This window comes from Miscanthus floridulus, chromosome 1 (genome assembly GCF_019320115.1).
Source record: "Miscanthus floridulus cultivar M001 chromosome 1, ASM1932011v1, whole genome shotgun sequence".
In the NCBI taxonomy this organism is placed as follows: Eukaryota; Viridiplantae; Streptophyta; class Magnoliopsida; order Poales; family Poaceae; genus Miscanthus; species Miscanthus floridulus.
In genome coordinates, this window is record NC_089580.1 from 79,556,323 (window position 1) to 79,577,701 (window position 21,379).

General features: G+C 43.1%; 2 protein-coding genes and 1 pseudogene across 3 annotated transcripts; all 3 read left to right on the forward strand.

The window, feature by feature from the left end:
• Nucleotides 1–2,986: 2,986 nt before the first annotated feature.
• On the forward strand, nt 2,987–4,201 carry LOC136459242 (AT-rich interactive domain-containing protein 2-like). The gene has a single exon (XM_066459122.1). The coding sequence runs from the start codon at nt 2,987–2,989 to the stop codon at nt 4,199–4,201; it is 1,215 nt and encodes a 404-aa protein (XP_066315219.1).
• A 5,379-nt stretch (nt 4,202–9,580) lies between these two features.
• LOC136459254 (AT-rich interactive domain-containing protein 2-like) lies at nt 9,581–10,790 on the forward strand (annotated as a pseudogene).
• Nucleotides 10,791–15,756: 4,966 nt separating this feature from the next.
• LOC136536649 (ubiquitin-conjugating enzyme E2 4-like) lies at nt 15,757–19,469 on the forward strand. 2 transcript variants are annotated; one of them, XM_066528873.1, is made up of 6 exons: nt 15,757–16,181; nt 16,292–16,374; nt 16,635–16,749; nt 16,850–16,902; nt 17,006–17,134; nt 19,191–19,469. In XM_066528873.1, exons 1-6 carry the CDS (start codon nt 15,889–15,891, stop codon nt 19,319–19,321), a joined length of 804 nt encoding a protein of 267 aa, XP_066384970.1. In that variant the 5' UTR covers nt 15,757–15,888; the 3' UTR covers nt 19,322–19,469. The 2 variants fall into 2 exon arrangements, with proteins under 2 accessions (XP_066384970.1, XP_066384974.1); XM_066528877.1 differs by having other exon boundaries at nt 15,763–16,181; nt 16,292–16,371.
• The last annotated feature ends 1,910 nt before the right edge of the window (nt 19,470–21,379 follow it).

Here is a 21,379-nt window from a genome sequence, read left to right on the forward strand (position 1 = left end):
TTCAATTCTATTTCTAATTTCTTGACTTATAATCATATACATGCATGCACATACATGTATATCGCCCTAGGTGGGACCACCAGGTCAATCTAGGGCCTTAGGGTCAAGCCAAGGGTTTTGGGCCCACACACACACCAAGTTTTCATCAAAAGTTTAATTGATTTTATTTCACCACATAAAATCAAGAAGATGCAACTCACAAGTTGTTTAAAATGCAAATGCTCAAACATGCTATCTTGGGTTCTACTTGTGCAACTACAAGGATGGTTCCCTAGTATGCGCACTCACCATGCATGGGTTTGTTTTAGAAAAAAAATTTAAGTTGTGATTTTTGGTTATCTCAAAACCTAGGTCGTTACACCAACTTGATAGGCCGGCGTAGATACGTAGCGCCATCTGCTCATTCAAACGGCCACGAGGCGCTGTCGGCCACTCCCTCTGCAGGGCCACGCAATGTACGGGCGTGACGCATCAAGACAAGGAGCTCCCCAAGATCCAAGGGCAGAGGGCTCCATGCCCACTTGTCAGCCCCTCTGGGCAGGGGAGGCTCCTTGCGCTCCAAGGATGCCTCGAGAAGGCTCACCCGGGGGAGGCTGCACAGCGATAGTTAGCCCTTGGTGGTCAAGCGCCAGGCTATGGCAATAACGTCAGGGAGTGGTTGTGCCGTTGTTGGCCTCCTCCTACACGACAAAGGAACACCAGACGACGCCGAGCACGCGGCGTAGAAGCTTTATGCCAGAACCGAAACTGACTTGTAACCATGCCCTCCCCAGGACATAAGGGGGAGCATGGGCTCATTAGAAGGGGATCAGGTCCTTGATCGCTCAAACATACTTGAAAACCAAGAACCCTAGGATAGCACCGTGCAATCCCCTACTAGTCTCTCTCGATTCCTTTGTTGTAATCCCTTGATTGGACATTTCTAAAATGAAGAACACCATACTGTTGGACGTAGGGCTCAGAAGCCTGAACCAGGATAATCCGATCTATGTCCCTTCCGTGTTTTGAGTGTCGGAGCCTTCGGAGACCCAGACACCGACCTCCGACGAACAACCCCGATGCTTGCCGCAGTTCCGAACCCGTGACACCATGTCTATACAAGAACCAAGACATGAAGAGATGTGATAGGTAGATGGATAGAGAAGACATGTAATTGACCAAAAAATTGTTCTATAGAAACTATTCATTGGGAACATAGTTTTTATGCGTAGTGTCTAAATAAATTAATAGGTATAGAATTTTTTTTTTAGCATTGGAACTTCCCTTATTGATCTCTCTAAACCTGACAAAGTCAAGGTGGGCACGCCGGATGGGCGGCATAAGGAATAGATGGCGTGGTTTCAAACCTGGTTAAGTTTAACAATCGATGTTACGAAGGCGCAGATGATCTATAAGTTCGTGGATGGCCTGAGATCAAAAGTATACTGCCAACAAAAATTCTTTCATGTCTAAAAAAATCTATGTATCTTTGTAGTTTAGATTAGATATATAGCACACCACATGGATGCGACCCTCTTTTGTGTAGTATGGGTAAAACGTCGTATTTTTCCCATTCTTCTATCAAAACTACAATACTAAGGCCTCGTTTAGATGCATTCTAAATTCCAAATTTTTTCACTCTCTCTCCATCACATCAATTTTTAGCCGCTTACATGGAGTATTAAATATAGATAAAAAAAATAACTAATTACACAGTTTAGTTGGAAATCACGAGATGAATCTTTTGAGCCTAGTTGGTCCACGATTGAACAATATTTACCAAATAAGACGAAAGTGGTACTGTTCATCAGGTTCACTTTTTTTTTACGATCTAAACGAGGCCTAATACTTTTACACCGTTGCCATGCGAACGAGCTGACAGCTCGATGGTTAGGATGCTATCGTGGGAAGTAGCTGGTAAGGAGTCTGACTCAACGCCTCGTATATGGTGCCTTCTATCTTAAACAGGATGCTTGGGAGCTATCATACCTACACGGGTCTAGTTTTTTTTACACTAAGATCCATCACTTATTGTATAATATCTTTTTTACTACTATGTGACATCTAATCCCATCACTTATTATGTAATACTCGTTTTACTACTATGTGGCATGTAGTATAAGATAATCTATGATGATACCTACTACATCTATATTTTACGTAGTTAATTAATATATACCTATATCTGTAGTAATGGTTAGAAATTTATATAGTTGTCTTTTATTAGTTTCTATAAATGATGCAATATTTTTTTATTCTAAGTATAATAAAAATTAAATATGATAGCTCATCATGTGTTGTTGCTTGATGCTATACTGCTCATACAGCCAACATCGTATCTATTATATATGTGATGTACGCGGCTCACATAAGACGACATATTGATCCACGTAATCCTCTACCCACCATCTTCTTTTCTTCCTCTCCTTTCCACCTTCCTCTCTTTTTAAAACAAATCTAGGGTTGTGTACATAGATGAAAATTTCTTCCACCATTAAATTTATATAGCTGTATTTTTAAGAATTTTATGAGTTTCTATACAAGATGTATTTCTCGATTCTAAATTATAAGATGATTTGACTTTTCTAAATACATTGACTTTACTATGTTTGTAGACAAAGTGTATAGCAAAAGCTACGACATAACAAAAAAAAAGCCAAAATATCTTAAAATTTGTAAGGGAGGGTGTAACAACTTTTTATTCTAACTAATAAAAAGTTAAATATGCCGGCTCATTATTTGTTGTTGCTTGATGCGATACATCTCATAACATAGGATTCACTTGGCTCACATAAGACGACACGGGATCAACTTGGCTCACATAAGACGACACATCGCCACCTAATCCTCTACCCACACCATCTCCTTTTTCTTCCTCTCCCTTCCACCTTCCTCTCTTTTAAAACAAATCTAGGGTTTGTGCATATATATATATGAAAATTCCTCTCACCATTAATTTTAAGAACCAACACAAAGCAATTCTCCTATTCCCACACACCACGCAAAAATGGCCGGAAGTCCTGCCCCACCACCTCCCTTGAAGTCCAATTCCTCCGCGGCTGCATTCAAATCAAACGCCTCGGGCCCAAGCCCCGGCCACGAGCCCGCCCAGGGCTTCTCCACCTCGCCAGCGGCGGCAGCGCTGCCTGTCCCCATCCCATCCGATGCGTTGATCGCTGTGCTCGGCGTCGTTCGCGAGCTCCGTGCTCGCGGCCTTCTCGCCGGGTTTGAGATCCCGGAGGCCGGGCTCACGGACGAGGGAGCGTCCGCTCTGTTCGACGGCGTCCTCACGGCCTTCCTCGCCGGGCTGGGGGACCCCGCGGTTGCCTCCTGGCTCCCGATCCCACCGCCGCCGCTCGGAGATGGCCAGAAGGTAGAGCTTGTCAGCCTGTTCCTCGCCGTGCGCGCTCGCGGCGGGTTCTCCGCCGTCGCGTCCTGGGCGGCCGTTGCCGAGGCGGTCGGCCTTGACCCCACCGCCGACACGGCCGCCAAGCTTTTGTACGGTAAGTACCTTGCGCTCCTGGAGCAGAGCTGCGATAAACACTTAGAGAACAAGATGGTGGTGAGCAGCGGCAATGCCGACCTGCTCTTGGGCTCCAAGAAGGACAGGTTCCTGTCGCCGACCAAGCGCCTCACCACCACCAGCGCTGGATCGGCGCACCTGAAGCGGAAGAGAAACGCGCTCGTTGGGATGCTTGACTGGGTTCATCTCGTGGCAAAGAACCCAGGTAAACAAGCAAGGAAGAATCCTGGTGGCCACAAACAGGCAGTGGTTGAACTCCGGCGCCAGATGTTCGCAGACAAAGATTGCCTCGCTCGTGAGGAGCTCGTGGAGATGCTCAACTGGGTGCGCGGTGTGGCGACGAGCGCAGGTCAACTGGGCATCATCGGAATGAATCCTCCTCCAGACCACTTATCGACTGCTGTTGAGCTCAGGAGCCAGATGTCGCTCCCGGGGATGCTCTACTGGGTTCACCTTGTGGCGAGCAGCCCCGCTGAACCGGAGGTCATGGAGGGGAGTTCCCTTAGCTACCGCTCCACAGCGCTTCTGTTTCGGAGCAAGAAGTTTGCAAATAAAAAAGAATACAGCAGGTGGTCTGCTGCCTCGCCGCGGGTAATAATTTATTGCTTCCCTACCTTCATTTTGAATGCATCATTTATACTACTTGAGGGTCTGTTTGGAATGCGGGATTTTTTCTCCATTCCTGTATTTTTCCTGTGAAATTGAACTGATTCCTGTGAAATTCCTGTGTGATTCCTGCGTTCCAAACAGGCCCTGATTGATCTGTGCTTGTGTTCATTACACGACTCAGTTTCTTTCTGTTTGTTTGGTTATTATAGCATTTGCTCATTAGATTTTCCTTTCATTCAACTATATATAGCATTTAGTCGTTATATTTTCCTTTCCAGTATAGCATCTGTTCGATTATAGCCCTTTGGCGTCGTCTATATTGACCACTAAGGCCTCAAATTGCTCCTTGACCATCATATAATATATATGTCAATGATTTTGCAACATCAATATTCAATAGTGGACGAGCAATCTTATGGGCCATTGTTTCTTTGCTAAGTAAAGGCTACGACGACCATTGGAAATGTATTGCATTTCCTCTCTTGTCATTCCAGAAATGAGGTGTCATATTAACACATTGTTCTGGTCTTTTCGTGTACCTCTATACCATACTATCTGAGATGACATAGAGTTGGGCACCCTGTGCAATGAGCCAATGACAACATGTTTGTTGGTGCATCCACCCCTGAGTCTTAGCTATGGGTGGTCTCCCTTGACAGTTGCATCTACTTGCTAATCAAATCTCCCCTATGCCATAAAGGGTACCCATAAGACAATACAACATTGTTGTGGGGATTTCACTATTTCGAGTCGTAACTGCTAAGGCTAGGACCTTGTAAATGGTTGTCTAACATTCCAAGGCAAGATGGAAAATACCCACCGCACTTGTCTCCTTTATAATCATTGGGTATACCCTACTGCACAATCATTAGTGACATCTTTACTAGCAGCGTTTTTCCCATGACTATTTTGCTCCTTGGTTTAAGACCAGGACTTGCAGTTTATTGCAATCACTAGGGGATGATCAACCCAAGGAAGGAATAGTTCAAGTGGCTGTAAATAGTGGAGCATTTTTGTAATACTTTCACTATTTTTGTCCGTGGAATGTAAGTTAACGTGTTTTTGGCTATTATCTACAGTACTATATAAGCTTGTATGTGCACAATGAGCCGCACATGACTACACTCGGTGTCCCTTAATAGGTTGCAATGTCTTCCTCACTACCATTACCGAATGTGTTCCCTGAGGTTAGGTATTTACGCACTACTACTATAACCATCAAAACCTTGACCTTTAGGAAAGCGTGTATGGTTGTGCCTCCACACCTAGCGCCAAAGTAGTAACTTCTATCTCTATAAACCCTAAAACAAATTGTTGCCCTACTGTAATGGTTTTTGCTCAAGGTGATGTCTCGCATTTTAGATGTTTCTTAGCTCATCTTTGCCAAGGGATTATGTATTCCATGTTGGGGCATTGAAGTCTTCTCATGACTACCTCCTCGAGCACCACCATGGATAAGGTTGATACATGAGTGATGGGTGGCAAAGATATGAGACTTCTCTTGGCAGCTACAAACGAAAGTATAGAATTGTTTGTCCAAGGGTTTATGTAGAACCAATAAATAATGGATATCTTGAGTTGCAAATGGAAGCTCTTTATAGAAGCCTTGATCGGTGATGCTTCAATATTAGCCACTATTATGTTACATGCTATGTTGCGCATAAATGTATAAAGGTGAGTCCTACCTTTCCAAATTTAGCGAGCATATTGCTCGATTGAGTTACTTTTATGGCCTATAATGGCCTTGCTGGTAAATAGTTTGTAAAAGTGACATCTTTCTAGTATACTATTTAAGATTATGTGGCTGTTTGAATGTATTATGCCACTAGAACTACTGCACTTTAGTGATCCAAAGCCATATTGGGCTTATCATAATCAACTAGTTCACAAAGTAGTGTGCATGAATCATCTATTGGTTGCTACAAAGAAAAATTAAGATGTCATGAAGGTGAGCAAGCTAAGTCTCGTATTGTAATTGAAGAATGACGTGTGCAAGGAACTACAGAAACTCCATGGGGGCTCTTCAACATTTTGGTGGCACAAGACACAAGCATCAACTATCCTCAAACTGTGCAAAATGAGGAGGTTTGATAATTTATTGGAATGAAATGCTAAGGAGTCATCGACATCGCTAATTGAATCTTGTATGAAATTTTGCTTGGCAACAAAATCCTATTTGCATAATGACCTTCGAATACCTGGTTGGCTACATAAACTCTAGAACCATTCTGTTAAACATCTCAAGCTTTATATCATCTATCATCTTCCATGTGATGTACAATATAGCAAAATTTATGGAGTTTATAAGCAGTGTTTACAAGTTGCCCAGTTAATTAAGATTAATCATGATTAATCTAAGTGATCGGTCCCTAGCCTCGGATTAGGTCCACCGACCTGATTTGGTCGACCAATAGTCAAGTAGTCCAAGTACGTAGTCGTTGCCTAATCATGATTAATCGAACAATTAGGGAGGAGATGACCAGGTTTGTGTTGCTATCGGGATGTCCTTTCCACGTGGGCTTGGTTTGGGATTCCAATTTGTCCCATTTGGGTTATCCTTGAAGGAGAATGAGCCTTAAGGGAGAGAAGCCAAGCGTCATGCCAATGCCTAGTCCACGATTTCTCATGCTCGTGCCATTGCACATCTGCTTGAAGCCACCACAGCCAGATCCCTTCATGTCATGGCCAACGCCCTTCATCCAATCACCACTGGCTCTCTTAGTTCCTCCGGGGGCCTCCCATCATGAAGCACTAACATATTGAACCATTGGGATTTCGTCCCCTGCAACCACAAGAGCATGGCATAGACCACATGGTTCAGACGCTGAGCTGCATCACCCCGGACCCCTTCTTCTCCACTTCTAACAATTAATGAAGTGTTTTCATGGTATAGACCACATGGTTCCAGCGCCCGCTGAAGTCTCCATTAATTCTCTTGAAGTCATATGTTGCCTCCTTAATTTCTCTTCATAGAACTATATTTTGTTGTTAGTGGTGACAAGCTAGAGAGAGAGAGATTCAACGAGGGAAGACAACAGTTGTGTGCTGTGGTCAAGGTAAAAGTGTAGCTTGGGTTCTAATTAGGCTCAATTGGGCTATTATAGGTCGAACCATGTTGGCCCAACTATATATGGCATCTAGATTCATCATCCCAAACATTCTTGATTAGGACCCACTTCTCATTGTACCTTGTTTTTTGTTTGTCGCATCTCATATCCAACATCCCCATTCCATCTCCTTAGTGACTTTGCTGCATTTGCTTTTGCTTTTTTTGGGAATGATGCATTTGCTTTTGCTGAAAAGAGTTAGACATATGCGTACAACTATGGTAAATATTTTGAATGTACTATAGTTACACCATGAATGTAGTACCTATTATTCGCAAACATTATAGTGCTTTGTGCAATTACAATTCAATTTTTACAAATTTTACTCTCCATTTGAAATTTTAAAGACAATAGGTTGTGAAATTTGGAATATGAGTTTAGATAATTCGTTGTGATAAATATAACTTATTTTCTAAAAATTCAGTTATATAATTTCATACTGTGGTTGAAGCGAACCATGTTTCTATTCCACTTTACACTTATCATAATTATGAACATGTTGGAGGGATATCTCTCTACCATATGTGAACTCAAGTTTGGTGACCCGATGACTTGGGGCCATGAAGACTAATCACCTCGGAAACTTCTAGGGATGATCCTCAAAAACCCAAAGGATCAAAACCCTTATGGTGTTTAGACACCCATAGGATCCCAACCTTCGGGATGCCTTTAGACTTTGAAGAAAAAGTTAACAAAGAAATCCCAAGGCGCACAATGTGACACGTCAACATAACGAGTGAACCAGACCAAGCGTATGATATTAATAACTTTGTTTCTCTTATATTAGACAGATTTACCCTCATTAAACCTTCAGTCAAATTTTCCAACCCCAGGATATCAACATCTTTACATGGCCTCCTCCAAGGTCTACAAATACCCTATGTAACCCTCTTATTAGGGCAACTAATATTGAGACATAATATATAACGGTCACATTGGTAACACCAAGAAAGCGCTCTTGTTCGGGTAGGGGAGCTCGCAAAGGGGACTAGGGTACCTCCCGGCACTTGAACCAATATAAATCTCATATGCCATTTTTGATGCTAGGATACAAGGCTTGTCAAATGACCAACCCTCATCACTCATGTTTGTTTGCAACAGTTGAGCACAAACCCATGATCTAATTTTCCTCTGATTGTCTATGCATGCCTGTTTGTGCATCCATGTTGATGCATAGGGTTAATGTTACAAACTTTACACTTTGTTAACTTCGCTAACCTTTCAAAAACTATAGAATTCAAAGAGGTGACAATAGAGAAAAGGGCAATCATAGATGTAAAGTTATTTCTCTTTAGAGTATTTGCTCGACATATGAATCCAAAGATATAGTGCATGACGACAATGGATTATATCAAGTTTGTGTTTGCATCTTTTGAAATGAAAAATACAAGTCCATGATTCTTTAATCGTTTAGGGATGCTCACTTGTTTATCCATTAATGCCCCTGGATCCAAGATTGTAACTATGGTAACTTTGTTAACATTCCAAAAATCATGTTGCATTTTATGGAAATAAAAAAGTACTAGAAATACGATGTGGTGTTAGAACCTGCATTAGTTCTGTTAGGTTCATGTCTGCTTTTTTTTAATATGTTTCAAGAGATGAATCTAGTTGAACTGCACAAACCTTTTATTTGCACATGTAAGTCAAATTATTAGGGTTTGCTAGCAAAAATTAGGTTTTTACTGTTAGCATTTTGGCCTCAACACAAGTAATGTAGTTGTTGTACTACAGTCTCCTGCATGGTCACCATAGCAAACATTGTGATGTGATGGTACAGTCAATTTGTTAGATTTCCTAGCCATCGAGAAATCTCAGTTCAACACTAGGAAAATATAAATAACTTTGTTATTTAAAATTTATTAGTTAACTCTGTATTATTTGCTAACGTCATTTAGCATGTTCCAATATTCCTTCAGCTACATGGTTTCAGGGTGGTATAACAAAATGCTTCAGCACTATGCTTCTTGTTCATGGTCAAAATTGGCACCAGGAGTAGTGTTCATGTGCGAACACTTCCTCTACACTTTTTAAAACATCAATATTGGTGTACTATTATTGCTAAATACAACTGACACATGCTTTTTTAGGTAACAAATGAGAAGACTAGACTAAACAACATGGTTGTTTGTCTAGGGATGTGTCATCACTACATTGCATTTAAAATTTGGATTTTTTCATGATATAAGTGGTTATTTAGACACACTATACACATTTCAATTGAGGTTGAGCTGAAATGGGGGTACATTTCAATTACCTTTTACTGGTTGTTTGCTAGATTCTAGATCCTATTGTTAGCGAATTGTGCATTTATTTATTTTCTGCCATTTTGAGGCACTTCAATCCTTCCTGTGGTAACAGGATGGCGATGCCTAATGATCTGGTTGGTTTGTTTTATTCTATACTATGCCAAGTATTATAGGGCATGTTTGGGACCGCGGCAGGGAGGCCGCGCGGTGCGGTATCGGTACCACGGCCTCCCGCCTACGGCACGGGAAACGTGAGTCCTAGTTCATTTTTGTGGTGGATGTGTCTCGCGCGGTGAAAATAATCGATGATTATCAAAGGTTGATTGGTGGGATTATTTTGATTCTCGCGGTGGAGCAGCCGCAGATCAGATTATAAGCTGAAACAAACATGTCCATATGCTTCTGGTATATTGTCACTGTATACTAGATTTATACCTTGTGAACTTCAGTTGGCTTGTATAAATAGTTAACTGTCCTTGTTGTATGTCTAGCTACTTGAGCTTTTGTTGCAATTTTGCTTACAGACTACCTACATATGCGTTGCTTGTCATATGTCCTTGCAGTTACCAGACTGCTTTTCATATGTGCCTGAAATATCTTTATCTTTTATGTAATCTTGTTGCTGGCATGCGTAAGTGCCAATTTGTGCTGGCCTATAACACTAACACATTATACTCCTTGTTCATGCAGAGTGGAATTCCACCTCGTCCTTGTGGCCAAGCAGACATTCCAGAATGGACTAGGAAGCCTTCATCGCCTTATGATGATGATCCACGCACACTGAGGTTTCTTGGAGAACCTATTCTGCTTCTAGGAAGTACTGAAGATCCTAATGGTGCTTCCATTGGAAAAGGGAGGCAAGATGACTGCAACTGTGAGTCCCCAGGTTCCATTGATTGTGTCAGGTTTCATGTGGTAGAAAAAAAGATCAAACTGAAGCATGAGCTGGGCTCAGCATACATTGAAATGGGGTTTCATAGGATCGGGGAAGATTTAGCACTAACATGGACAAAGGATGAGGAGAGGAAATTCAACACCACTATCCAGGATAGCTTGCCTTCATCTACGAACAAGTTCTGGGACAAGTTGCTTGCCGTCTTGCATGACAAAGGCAGAGAAGGCCTTGTGAGCTATTACCACAATGTTTTCTAGGTCTGGCGACGGGCCTACCAGAACCGCCTGGCTCAATATCCTAATAGTGATGACGATTCCATAGAGCCTGGTTTCCTATACATTCGTCAGCGTATAATATGTTCAGGTTCTTCCAGGAAGCGAAGCCGCTCCAAGTCAGCTGGTTCTTCCAGGAAGCGGAGGAGATCTTAGGAGGCTCTGTTTGATTTTGAATTTCTGATAGGTGATTATTGCCTATCGTGCATCGGTAGCTCCAGATCAGCTACTTCCTGTTGAACTCAAATGATATTATATTGTTGGGGCTGTACTCACAAAATTGGTGATAGGTAATGGTAGACTTCTGTTGGGACCTAATTACCTTTTATGTGAATAGCCATGCTGGTGGTTTGTTACCGCTTTGTTGCTCGAATGTTAATGCCGTTGTATGGAGACATTTAGGCTACCTCGAAGAAGGTAGATTCACTTTTATATGACTTTCTTGGATGAATGCAATGTTTAATTGCTTTTTGGTTCACGCTTTCTCCCAAGGATGTGAAATACACATATTACATCAAGAAAAACTTGATATCGATATGTTTACAATGAAGGATGGTATAGTGTCTTGTTGAAGCAAGGCAACAGATGAAGATAATGCCTTATTTAGCATGGCTTTGGTTCTCTATGGATACTATAGCTACACTACTGTAAGAACAACTCCAACCAATCCCTTAAATTTTGCCCCTCTATTCCTGCAAATGAAAGTCCCTCATCCATATTTCACCCCCTACTCCTTAGAGTACTCCAACCGATCTCCTAAATTTTTTCTACTTTTACACTGTGTTGTCATGGACCCTGTTTATTGATCCTACTTGTCAGCTTTATGGAAGAGAGAAAGTAGGATAAGGGAGAGGATGAGGGACTCCTACATCTGGGGGTTTAGGAGAGAGAAATGAGAACATCTGGGGGTTTAGGAGAGAGAAATGAGAGCCCCTCATCCATCGGGGCTTGAATAAGGGTTCGGTTGGAGAGGTTTTTGATGTGTTTGAACTCTCAAAATAAGATGAGGGCTCGAGTAAGAGTTCGGTTGGAGCTAAGAATCCCTTCATCCCTCTCCTCACAATACGCACCACCCCAGTAGAGAAGCTAGTTTGGTTTTGGGGCTTCACCTGAGTAGTGGAACTTACCAAACAAGACCTAAGTATTGTTGCCAACCGGAAATTCTGACCATATTTGTTCTTAATTACAAATTTTTAGCCGTATCTATGTTCATGTGCATTTTGCTCTCCATACACTACTACAAAACCGGCCGGTACTGCAGGATTTGTTCTGCTAGTGACTAAGCGACGGGTGTAGAATCTACAGTATCCTAGGCTACCACTGTCGGGTTATGGCACCAACCGTCAGCGACAAATAACAAGGGGTGAAAATGAACGGGACAAATCATGTACCAACCATTTTCTTTTTTTCTATATTATGATACCATTTTTTACCATTTTCAAATGTAGCCAAACACAAAAATCAGTTATTTTCAACTGGTTTCACAACCATTTTTTGTATTCAATAATTTCACAAATATAGAAAAATCCTTTATTGATCGTTTTGTAATACCGTCTCTGACCATTTTCACCCTAGCGACGACCCATGTTTTGCAGCTATCTCTAGACATCAACCGCCAAAGACAACATCAATCTCACTACCGGTTTTAGATACAAGCCCCCGCCTCTCCCCTCCCCCCGAGGATGCAACACACAAGTAGCACAACAATGATTCAGCTTCGACACAGAGCACAGTGACTGAGCAACGATTGAACTTCTTTTGACCGTGAGTCCTCAACGCCTTAACCTTGTGTCATCACCTGCTGCCCACCAGTTCTGACTTTCGAGTCGCCATGACGCTGCCTGGCCCCAACTCGACCGACATGCAAGTATGCAACGGCCAACAACCAAGGCACCAACGGAAGGAATGGAAACTGCAATCTGTAGATGTCTGCATGGTGATCAACTCGGCTGAAGTGAAGGGTAGATCGCCAATTGTCATCGCAGCATCCCGCATTCGTGATTCATGATTTTTTCTAACAAATTGTGTAGTACTCATTAGTCATTAACTCATTATTCAAGTTGCTATTGTGAGGCAGCAAGCCAGCAACTAGCAAGATAGACCGCATGTCCTAACTATATGGAAAGTCTAAAGATTATATTATTTTGTCTTGTTATATTACTTTTACAAACTAATTATTTCTCGAAATTTTAGGGAGTGAGAAAAGGAGAAAGAGAAAACATGTTAATGAGTTAATAAAATCAAAGCGAAGGTCCATGAATCATTTTTTAAAGAGTAACACAAGTACTTCAAGAAATCTAAAGGAGTTGGGAGGATCCAACTATCATTACTCCAGAAGACAACATTATTGGTATTAATCTAGAAGATGAGGGCCCTACAAAAGACAATGTTGGCATCAACATGGATGAAAACTTCATGAGTGATTGTTAACGACCTATTCTTACAAGCATAATATATGGAGAACACACCAAGGAAGCACTTGAACATCCTCCTCCTTGGCCACCATCCTACGAGGAGCATGGACGTCCAAGTTAAGTTGGAGGCTCAATCCACGTCAAGTTCAAGTCCATCTCGGACTCTAGGAGCAGCCTGTAGTAAAATGGATGCCCCGCACTTATACAGATATACAGACTCCGTTTTCGATGCTCCACCTATCAATGAAAAGCTAATTTCATAATCTAACCAATGAAATTGATCCCAAATCAAAATTCCTTCAGAATCAACAAGAATCATCGAAACAAGTGGATGTCTAGAATCTTTCAGGGTGCTGTGTCGTCGTCTTTTGAGCTGTTGGGCCTTACAACACGTTGGGACACCTAGGGACGTGAATAGGGGTCCTTGGATGCCGCTTTTAGACTCTATAATCAGTAGCAACCACCCATATTAGGGTTTGAGTTTTGCTTTAGATCAATCATTGAACGGTCGCCGCTATGAATCCAATGTTCCTAAGCAAGATAATATCCTTAGGTAGTAATCTATTTTCAAAACTATGAAAATGATCGTTTAAAAACGAGCTCACCTTTAAATTTAATGGTCGCATTTGAGTTCGGGTCATTGGACCTTGCATAATGGTTGGAGGATCAGATGGTACATCCGAAGGAGTGATGTCCTTGTCAGGAATTTCCAAGAGAATGCTATGCAACAGCTGCAGAATTTCCTTGCACCTCTATTGATTCTTGGCCTGATGTTATCATCCATGTCATCTAGCACCGCAGACCAGAAGCAGGTGATTACTTATTTCCTACTTTGTTAACTCCATTGGGAATAGTTTTGCAAGTCGATAGTTTCATTTGTTCCTTTCCTGATAAGCTATGTTTGTTGGGCTATGTTTAGTCCCCTAAGAAGTGGTAATCTATGTATGTTTTCTGTTCACACTTGCATAATTTGTTCATGTCAAGTCGGAATATCCCATGGTGAGATTTATGTATTGTTCCTACATTTTAACTTTTTTTTCTTTATGGTATTGCCTTAGATTGAAAATATGAATGCTTAGAAATACATTTAGAGTCTGATTTCATAATATGATGCTTGGTATGGAATCCAGTTGCCTTTGATTGATACCTTTTTGGTTATTTGATTTGCACCGTAGCGTTAGCACGGGCAATGAACCAGTATATCTAAAACAATTAAAAACAACTAATAATTTAGAATTTAGAATGAGGAAGTAGTTTTTTAAGGTTTAATCATTTTTCTGAAATGGTACGTTTTTATGGCAAACATCAATGTTTAATAGAACTATCTGTTGCCATTATTTGACAAAATCTACCTTGGTTGTATAAAAGAATCATTACAATTTGCATTCTGCTTTGACATTAATAATTTTCTATTCTACACATTGTAAAACAAATTCTTCGCGCTCCAAATAGCTTACAAGTATTACAATTCGGGAATTCTCAAAAGCGGACGTCCGTGCGCCCGGACGCTCCGTTGCTGGGCCGTGACTCTAGCCCAACGACCGCCTCTTATCCACTCATCCATTCGCCACGCAACTGTTCTAAAAAAACTCACCTCACCACAGTGCCGCGACAACGCTCCACAACCGTGCTCCACCACGCCGCCTCGGCGACCACGCTCTCCATAGCGCCTCCCTTTCCATCACGCCTCCGCTCCTCCGGCTGACATTTCCACCGTGCCCAAGCGCGGTAGCCGGTCTTTCCTCCCTCACCACTGCGCCTCCTACCCGCTGCGGCCTTCTCCACTAGATCTGTCGTGCCCTTCTCCACCGGAGTGGCGAGCTCTACACCGATGAACTCCACGCGCCGACGAGCCTCCATTCGCAAGCAGCAAGAAAATGTTACGTTGAAAGAGCATGTTGCAAGTCTATGTTTCAGATGTATGTTGCAAGTATTTCATATAGATGTTGCAAAAGTAGATCGGGATGTTGTATATGTTGCAATGGTTGTATATGTATGTTGCAAGTGTTTATTTAGATGTTGCACATGTGTTCACACATATGCTGCAAGTATTCTTATCTAGATGTTGCATATGTTTTACAAGTGTTTTTTTAAGTATTTTTTTACAAATGTTTCAGATGCATGTTTCAGGTGTTTAATCTGTATTCAGATGTATGTTGCAAATGCTGCATCTGGATGTTTCAAAAGTATATCGAATGTTGCATCTCCCTTATCGTCTTCTGTTGTCTCGCTTCGGTGTCTCCTCTTCTCCCGATACTGACTCGGCATATGAACCAGAGGCGCATGCGGGTGTTGTCCCCTTCTTTTCTTCTGGTGACGTCTGGGCGGCGCGGGTCTCGCACACCAGCACTGCCGCCAAACGCTCTGTTCGTTTGGGCTTGTTTGGCTGATAAGCCATGACTGAAAGTACTGTTGGCTGGTTTAGTGCGAGAGAAAAATATTGTTCGTTGACTGATAAGCCATAGCTTATAAGCCAAATATGACCAAGCGAACAGGCTGAAAGCAAAGCGGGCGGCGGTTTTCGCCGGCCCCCTCCAACCCGGCGCCAGATCTCGCCGCCCTCTCCATTAACAAACCACCCGCCACTTCTCCAGTTCGCCTCCTCCTCACGCAGCGCAATCCCTCCTCCCAGAGCAAAAATTCCGAAAGGACCAGTTATATATTAGATATAGTAGGTAAAAAAGACGCCATTGGATCACCGGGGGAGGGAGGCGTGTTTAGGGGGGCGACCGAGATTAGCCGCCGTGCTCTCTGCGTCTGCCGGCAGCGTTTTGCGTGATTGATTGCGTCCCTAATCCTCATCTATCTTTTGCTTCGTTCGCTTTGTCCCTTTCCTCCTCATGCCCTGTGCTTTGTCTCGCACGCTCTCTCGCCTTCCACAACCCATCTCATCTCGGCTCGGCGGCTGCAATAAAATAAATCTCGTGCAGGGGGAGGACGTACGACAACGCGGACGCACCGTCAAAGGCTACAGGCTGCGCAATCCCTTTCTCCCTCTTATCCCAACCCCCCAAGGCGAGGAGCGGAGCGGAGAGGAGAGGAGGGCCCTTCTGCTGCTGCTGCTGTTCTTCGTTTGCCCGCTTTCCAAGATGTCGTCACCGAGCAAGCGCCGCGAGATGGACCTCATGAAGCTGTGAGGATCCTGGACCCCCTCGGTCTGTCTTCCAATTTTCCCTGACATGTTCTGCTTGTTTTTTTGATCTGGCCGTTCTTGCCGGCTTTCTTGGTTTCTTGGCGTCGCAGGATGATGAGCGACTACAAGGTGGAGATGGTGAACGACGGGATGCAGGAATTCTTCGTCGAATTTAAGGGGCCGACCGAAAGTAGTAACCCTCGCGCCGAATCCCTGTTTCTCCTCTCTCTCCTGCCTCCCGGCCTGATGATCCACGCTGTTGTTTCTGATCTAGATGTAGTGGGGGAAGTTGAGTTTCAGGAAAACCGCCAATCTCCCCTGTTGATCGTGTTCAGATATTCTTGTCTGTTTAGCTTCATCCTGGATTGGTGCTCAGTTGACCTGAAGCGTGCTCTCTTTTCGGTCATCGTTTATCACAGATTTTGCCTAATGAATTCGTACCCAATTTGGTAGGTATCTATCAAGGCGGTGTCTGGAAGGTTAGGGTAGAACTGCCTGATGCATATCCTTACAAATCCCCCTCCATCGGCTTCATCAACAAGATTTATCACCCGAATGTCGATGAGATGTGATCATTATAGTCTTGAACTACTTTTGTTATTTTAATTTTAATTCAAGCTCATGGAACTAACAGTTTTTTACCTGCTCTGTTCGGCTGCAAAATGCAGGTCTGGCTCTGTCTGTTTGGATGTCATCAACCAGACATGGAGCCCAATGTTTGGTGAGAGATAGTGGCTTCCCTTCCATTGTTGCTATGAGCATTTGCTTCTCTTATGGAATCTATAATCTGAGCTCGATCTTTTTCCTCATTCCTTTTTTTGCAGATCTAGTAAATGTTTTTGAAGTATTCCTTCCGCAGCTTTTACTGTATCCGAATCCTTCTGATCCATTAAATGGGGAGGCTGCAGCACTGATGATGCGTGATCGTCCTGCTTATGAACAGAAAGTGAAAGGTACCATGGTCATTAAAATCTTCTGATTATTTTCAGTACATAGTCTATAGTTCTAAGATAATCTTGTTTTATTCAAACATCACCTCCAGTCTGCCTGGCCATAATGTTCTACTGCAGATTCATTCTTTTCTGTCATATGCATTGCAACCGTGAAATACTTATTGCATGTGAGTACATATTTGTATGCACTATGGATGTGCCAAGTTTCGAAATCTTTTGAACATCGAAAATATGTTTTTTGAATTGGTTTCCATGTTTCCACCTAGTAGGTGGTTTCCATCACATCTTTTACCTACTTATTGAGTGTAACCCACACTAGAATGTTCTCTTTCAACCAGGCTCTTTGTGCACCAAATCAATGAGAAAAGTTCTGATCTTTTTTCCCCATAACTTAGCTTTCTTATATTAGTTAAAAGCAAACTGAGTTCTCTTCAACCTATCATGTTCAAGTTACACTACAACACAGTCAATGACTAGTAGTTGCACTTGCACCTGACCTAATTATCTACCAAGGTCTCACATTGCTTAGTTATACTACTAAAACAAGATACTACCAATTACTAAGTTTGAGAAAACATAAGAGCACAAACAATAACAGTTAGTCAGTTACTTGACTCGAACATAAAAGGGCAAGCATTGCACTATCTGAAGAATCTGTGCTTGCAACTTCAAATGTTCTACTAAAATTATGTCCCTTAATATAATGCAAATCTCCAACTTATATAATCCTATTATTTCTCTTCTACCAGTTCTACATTTCTACTAAATCCTAGTCAAATTGCTTTGCTCTCAAGTCTTGTTGTGCCTGATTTCCATGTTTCCTCTCAATTCTTTGTTCTCGCATTGAAGTGATTTGACCAAAGTGAGTAAGAGGCATCACAAAATGCTAGGCCCATTGTTGCAGATGAAACCTCCTAAAACTTGTATGTGCTTATACATCAATACATGCGCCTAGAATTAGAGAATCTGCTTTAACCTGGCTCTAGTTTGAACTGGCCTGGCATTATAGATTTCTGAAGATAAAAAACCACCTTTACAGATACCAGGAATTGAGTGGTTCTGCTTTATCCTGGCATGCCATGATAATGATTGTGAAGATAAAAAATCAAACAATTTGTGGGGTGGTGGGATCTCCGCAAGATGGGTGGAAATCAAGATATGGGATGCGTGTGTTTCTTATTTGACATCCCAGATACTGGTATATCTAGGTTCATATGCCCCAGTAGAGATTTAGCTTCCATTAATCTTTTAAAGAGTGGCTAGGGGAGATGAATATGTGGATGCAAACTCTGATAACTTCCCTAACCAGTCCAGTATCATTTACCCCCATTTTCTGCCTAATCCAGTTGATGAAGTCTCAGTTTGCTTGTTTAGATGCTATAGATACATTTTGAAACTGAAACCAAGGTTATACTTGCTAACTGATGAAAAGGCTACCACTTTTTTTTTCGCGACCGTGCCGTGCCTTGACACGTTTTTGATGAAAAGGCTACCACACATGATTTATTTAATTGCTGCCAATTGCATAACACTATAATAACTGCTGTTCACCTGCTAAGATAAGTACTGAACTTGTAATTGTTCACTTGCTTGAATTAGTTAATACTTGCACTGTGTATCTGCTGACACTGATTGGGTTATTAATAGGTGATTGATTTTTATATTCCTGACGTTATGCCAACACTCTCACGGTGCAACTGGTCAGCACAACACGCCAAAGAAGCGGTTGGCTGAGCCAGCCCGGGTTCGAGTCACGGCACCAGCTTCTTAAGATGAAAATCAGGGGGACATCTCTCCCCCTGGTCAAATCTTTTTATATTCCTGACGTTATACCTTTATCTGTATATTGACACAGACTTCTAGTGATTGGGTGGTTTGGTGCCATCAACACAGGGTTTCTTTTGTTTGATGGCACCATGCACCCAGTTTCAAAACACCAATAAAGCAAAATTTCTTTCTATTGCATATCTTCGAGCACTACTTTGTTCATCATTGGCCAAATATGTTTGTGCCAATTGACACTAAGGTGCCAACTTGCTCTCCCATGTTTCTGCAGAATATTGTGAAAAGTATGCCAAACCAGAGGACGCTGGCATCACTCCGGAAGACAAATCCAGCGACGAAGAGCTTAGTGAGGAGGAAGATGACTCCGGGGATGAAGCTATACTTGGCAATCCTGATCCTTAGTTTGAGTTGGAAACAGTGCAGTCAGCTCATCAATACAATGCTCATTGCAGAAATTGCAACTAAACAAAAACTGAAAAACTAAAAAAAAAAACTCTGGATGTCATGTAAATAAGTGTACCTTGTATGTTATCCAATGTTGTTTCCTTCATTTGGTTGATTGAATTTCTCGTACCTCTTACATGCCCCCACTCCCACCCGTCAGGATTTGCAGTTGATATGTGCTTTGGTTGGGAAGGCAAAAACAAGGTTGTGGCTTCCTCCATTGGATGTTGCTGTGGACTCCATGGATGTGGATTGCTTGCCTGTTTAAGCAACGGAAGGGTATTTTGGGATTATCTATCAGGCCTCAAGCCAACCGGTGTATGGTTGGCATTTTCTTTTGTGGGCACCACTTGATTAGCACTGACGCTGATGTTGATGTGGGTTGCTTGGCTTCCAACAGATTGGCAAAGATTCAATTCACGCTGGTACCCTTCATTTTCTTTAGTCTGGCTGATTAGGACTGCTCCGGCCGGGTTTGTTCTTCATTTTCTTTAGGCCCCATTCGGTTAGCACTGTTCCTGTCCATTTCGAGCCGGAACGTTTTCCATGCTTCGTAAATTATAGAAGGAAGCCAGAGACTGGAATTGTTCCCCACCCAACCGAACGAGACCTCAGTCTGGCCGATTAGGACTGCTACGGGCCGGGTTTGTTTTCCTGCCCCAGGCCAGAAACAAAAACTGAAGGCCGGCGTGTATGCTACCCTCTAGGGCCGGTTAGGCACGGTAGATACACATGGCTATTGCCCGGACGCCTGGACCCTAGCCCCTGTCCGGACGCCCGTGCCTGTCCCGTCTCCTGCGCAAGCTGCTGTGCCTGTTTGACCGCCTTGCGCCTCTTGCTGTGCCTACCCGACGTCTGCGACTCTACGTACTCGATGGTTGAGCTCAAACTACCATAGCGAGATGGAGGGAAGGGAGGGGAGGGAGAGGAGAGGGCAGGGCGAGTAGCGCCGCGCCACGCGAGGTAGGAGGCGAAGTCCTGCGGCAGGCCGCTGTCCGCCAGCCATCGACGTCATCCCACCATGTGCAACACCCCAATCTACTCTTGAAACATTCAGATAAAACATTTGCAACATACGTATGAAGACAGATGAAACACTTGAAACATGCGTGTATAGTCATTTACAGCATGTGCAACATTAAAACCTACTTTTGAAACAATTAGATGAAACATTTGCAACATAAGTCTGAAATACTTGAAACATAGGCGTGCAACATGCGTATTTTGTCATTGCAACATCTAGACCTACTTTTGCAACATCTAGATGAAACACTTGAAATAAAAGTCTGAAACACTTGAAAACATATGCAACATCCAGATCTACTTTTGCTACATCCAGATTAAACACTTGAAACAAAAGTCTAAAACGCATGAAAACACTTGAAACACAACGTTCGTCGCGCGACCACGGCCTACCTGGTGAGGAACTGCGGTAGATCAGCGAGGAGGACAGGGAGCGGATGGAGGCCGCCCTGGCGGAGGTGCTGGAGTGGCAACAGTGATGGCCCTGACGATAGGGCGGGCGGGCGACGGGCGCCCGGCGATGGCCGTGAGCAGAGGTGGACGTGGGTGTGGAAGCTAGGCCACGGCGTGTCGGAGGGCGAGGTCTTCCTGGCCACCGACCAGGCGTCCGGCCCCCATGGTGGAGGCGACAGCGGTCTCCCTCTCCACGGGCGAGCGGCGGCGGTCTCCCTCTAGGTGGGGAACGCCGCGGGCGGCCGATGCGAAATGGGGATAAGTGTCTGCTCTCTTTTCTTTCTTTTTTTTGGAGAAACCGTGTAAGTCGTGGTGAGGCGAGCTGGCCTCTGGGCCAGTCCGCAGGCCCAGCTAGGAGCGTCTAGACGGACGCCCTAGGTGGAGCATTATCGGGTAGATAAAGCTCTGAATACCCTAGACAACGCCTGCAGGCTTGCGTGGGAGTGGTAAAGCCTAGGGTTAACCGGCGTAAAAACCCCTCTCACATCTCTATTTCCATTTTTTACAAAAAAATAGGACTGGGTTCGACAAAAACTAGAA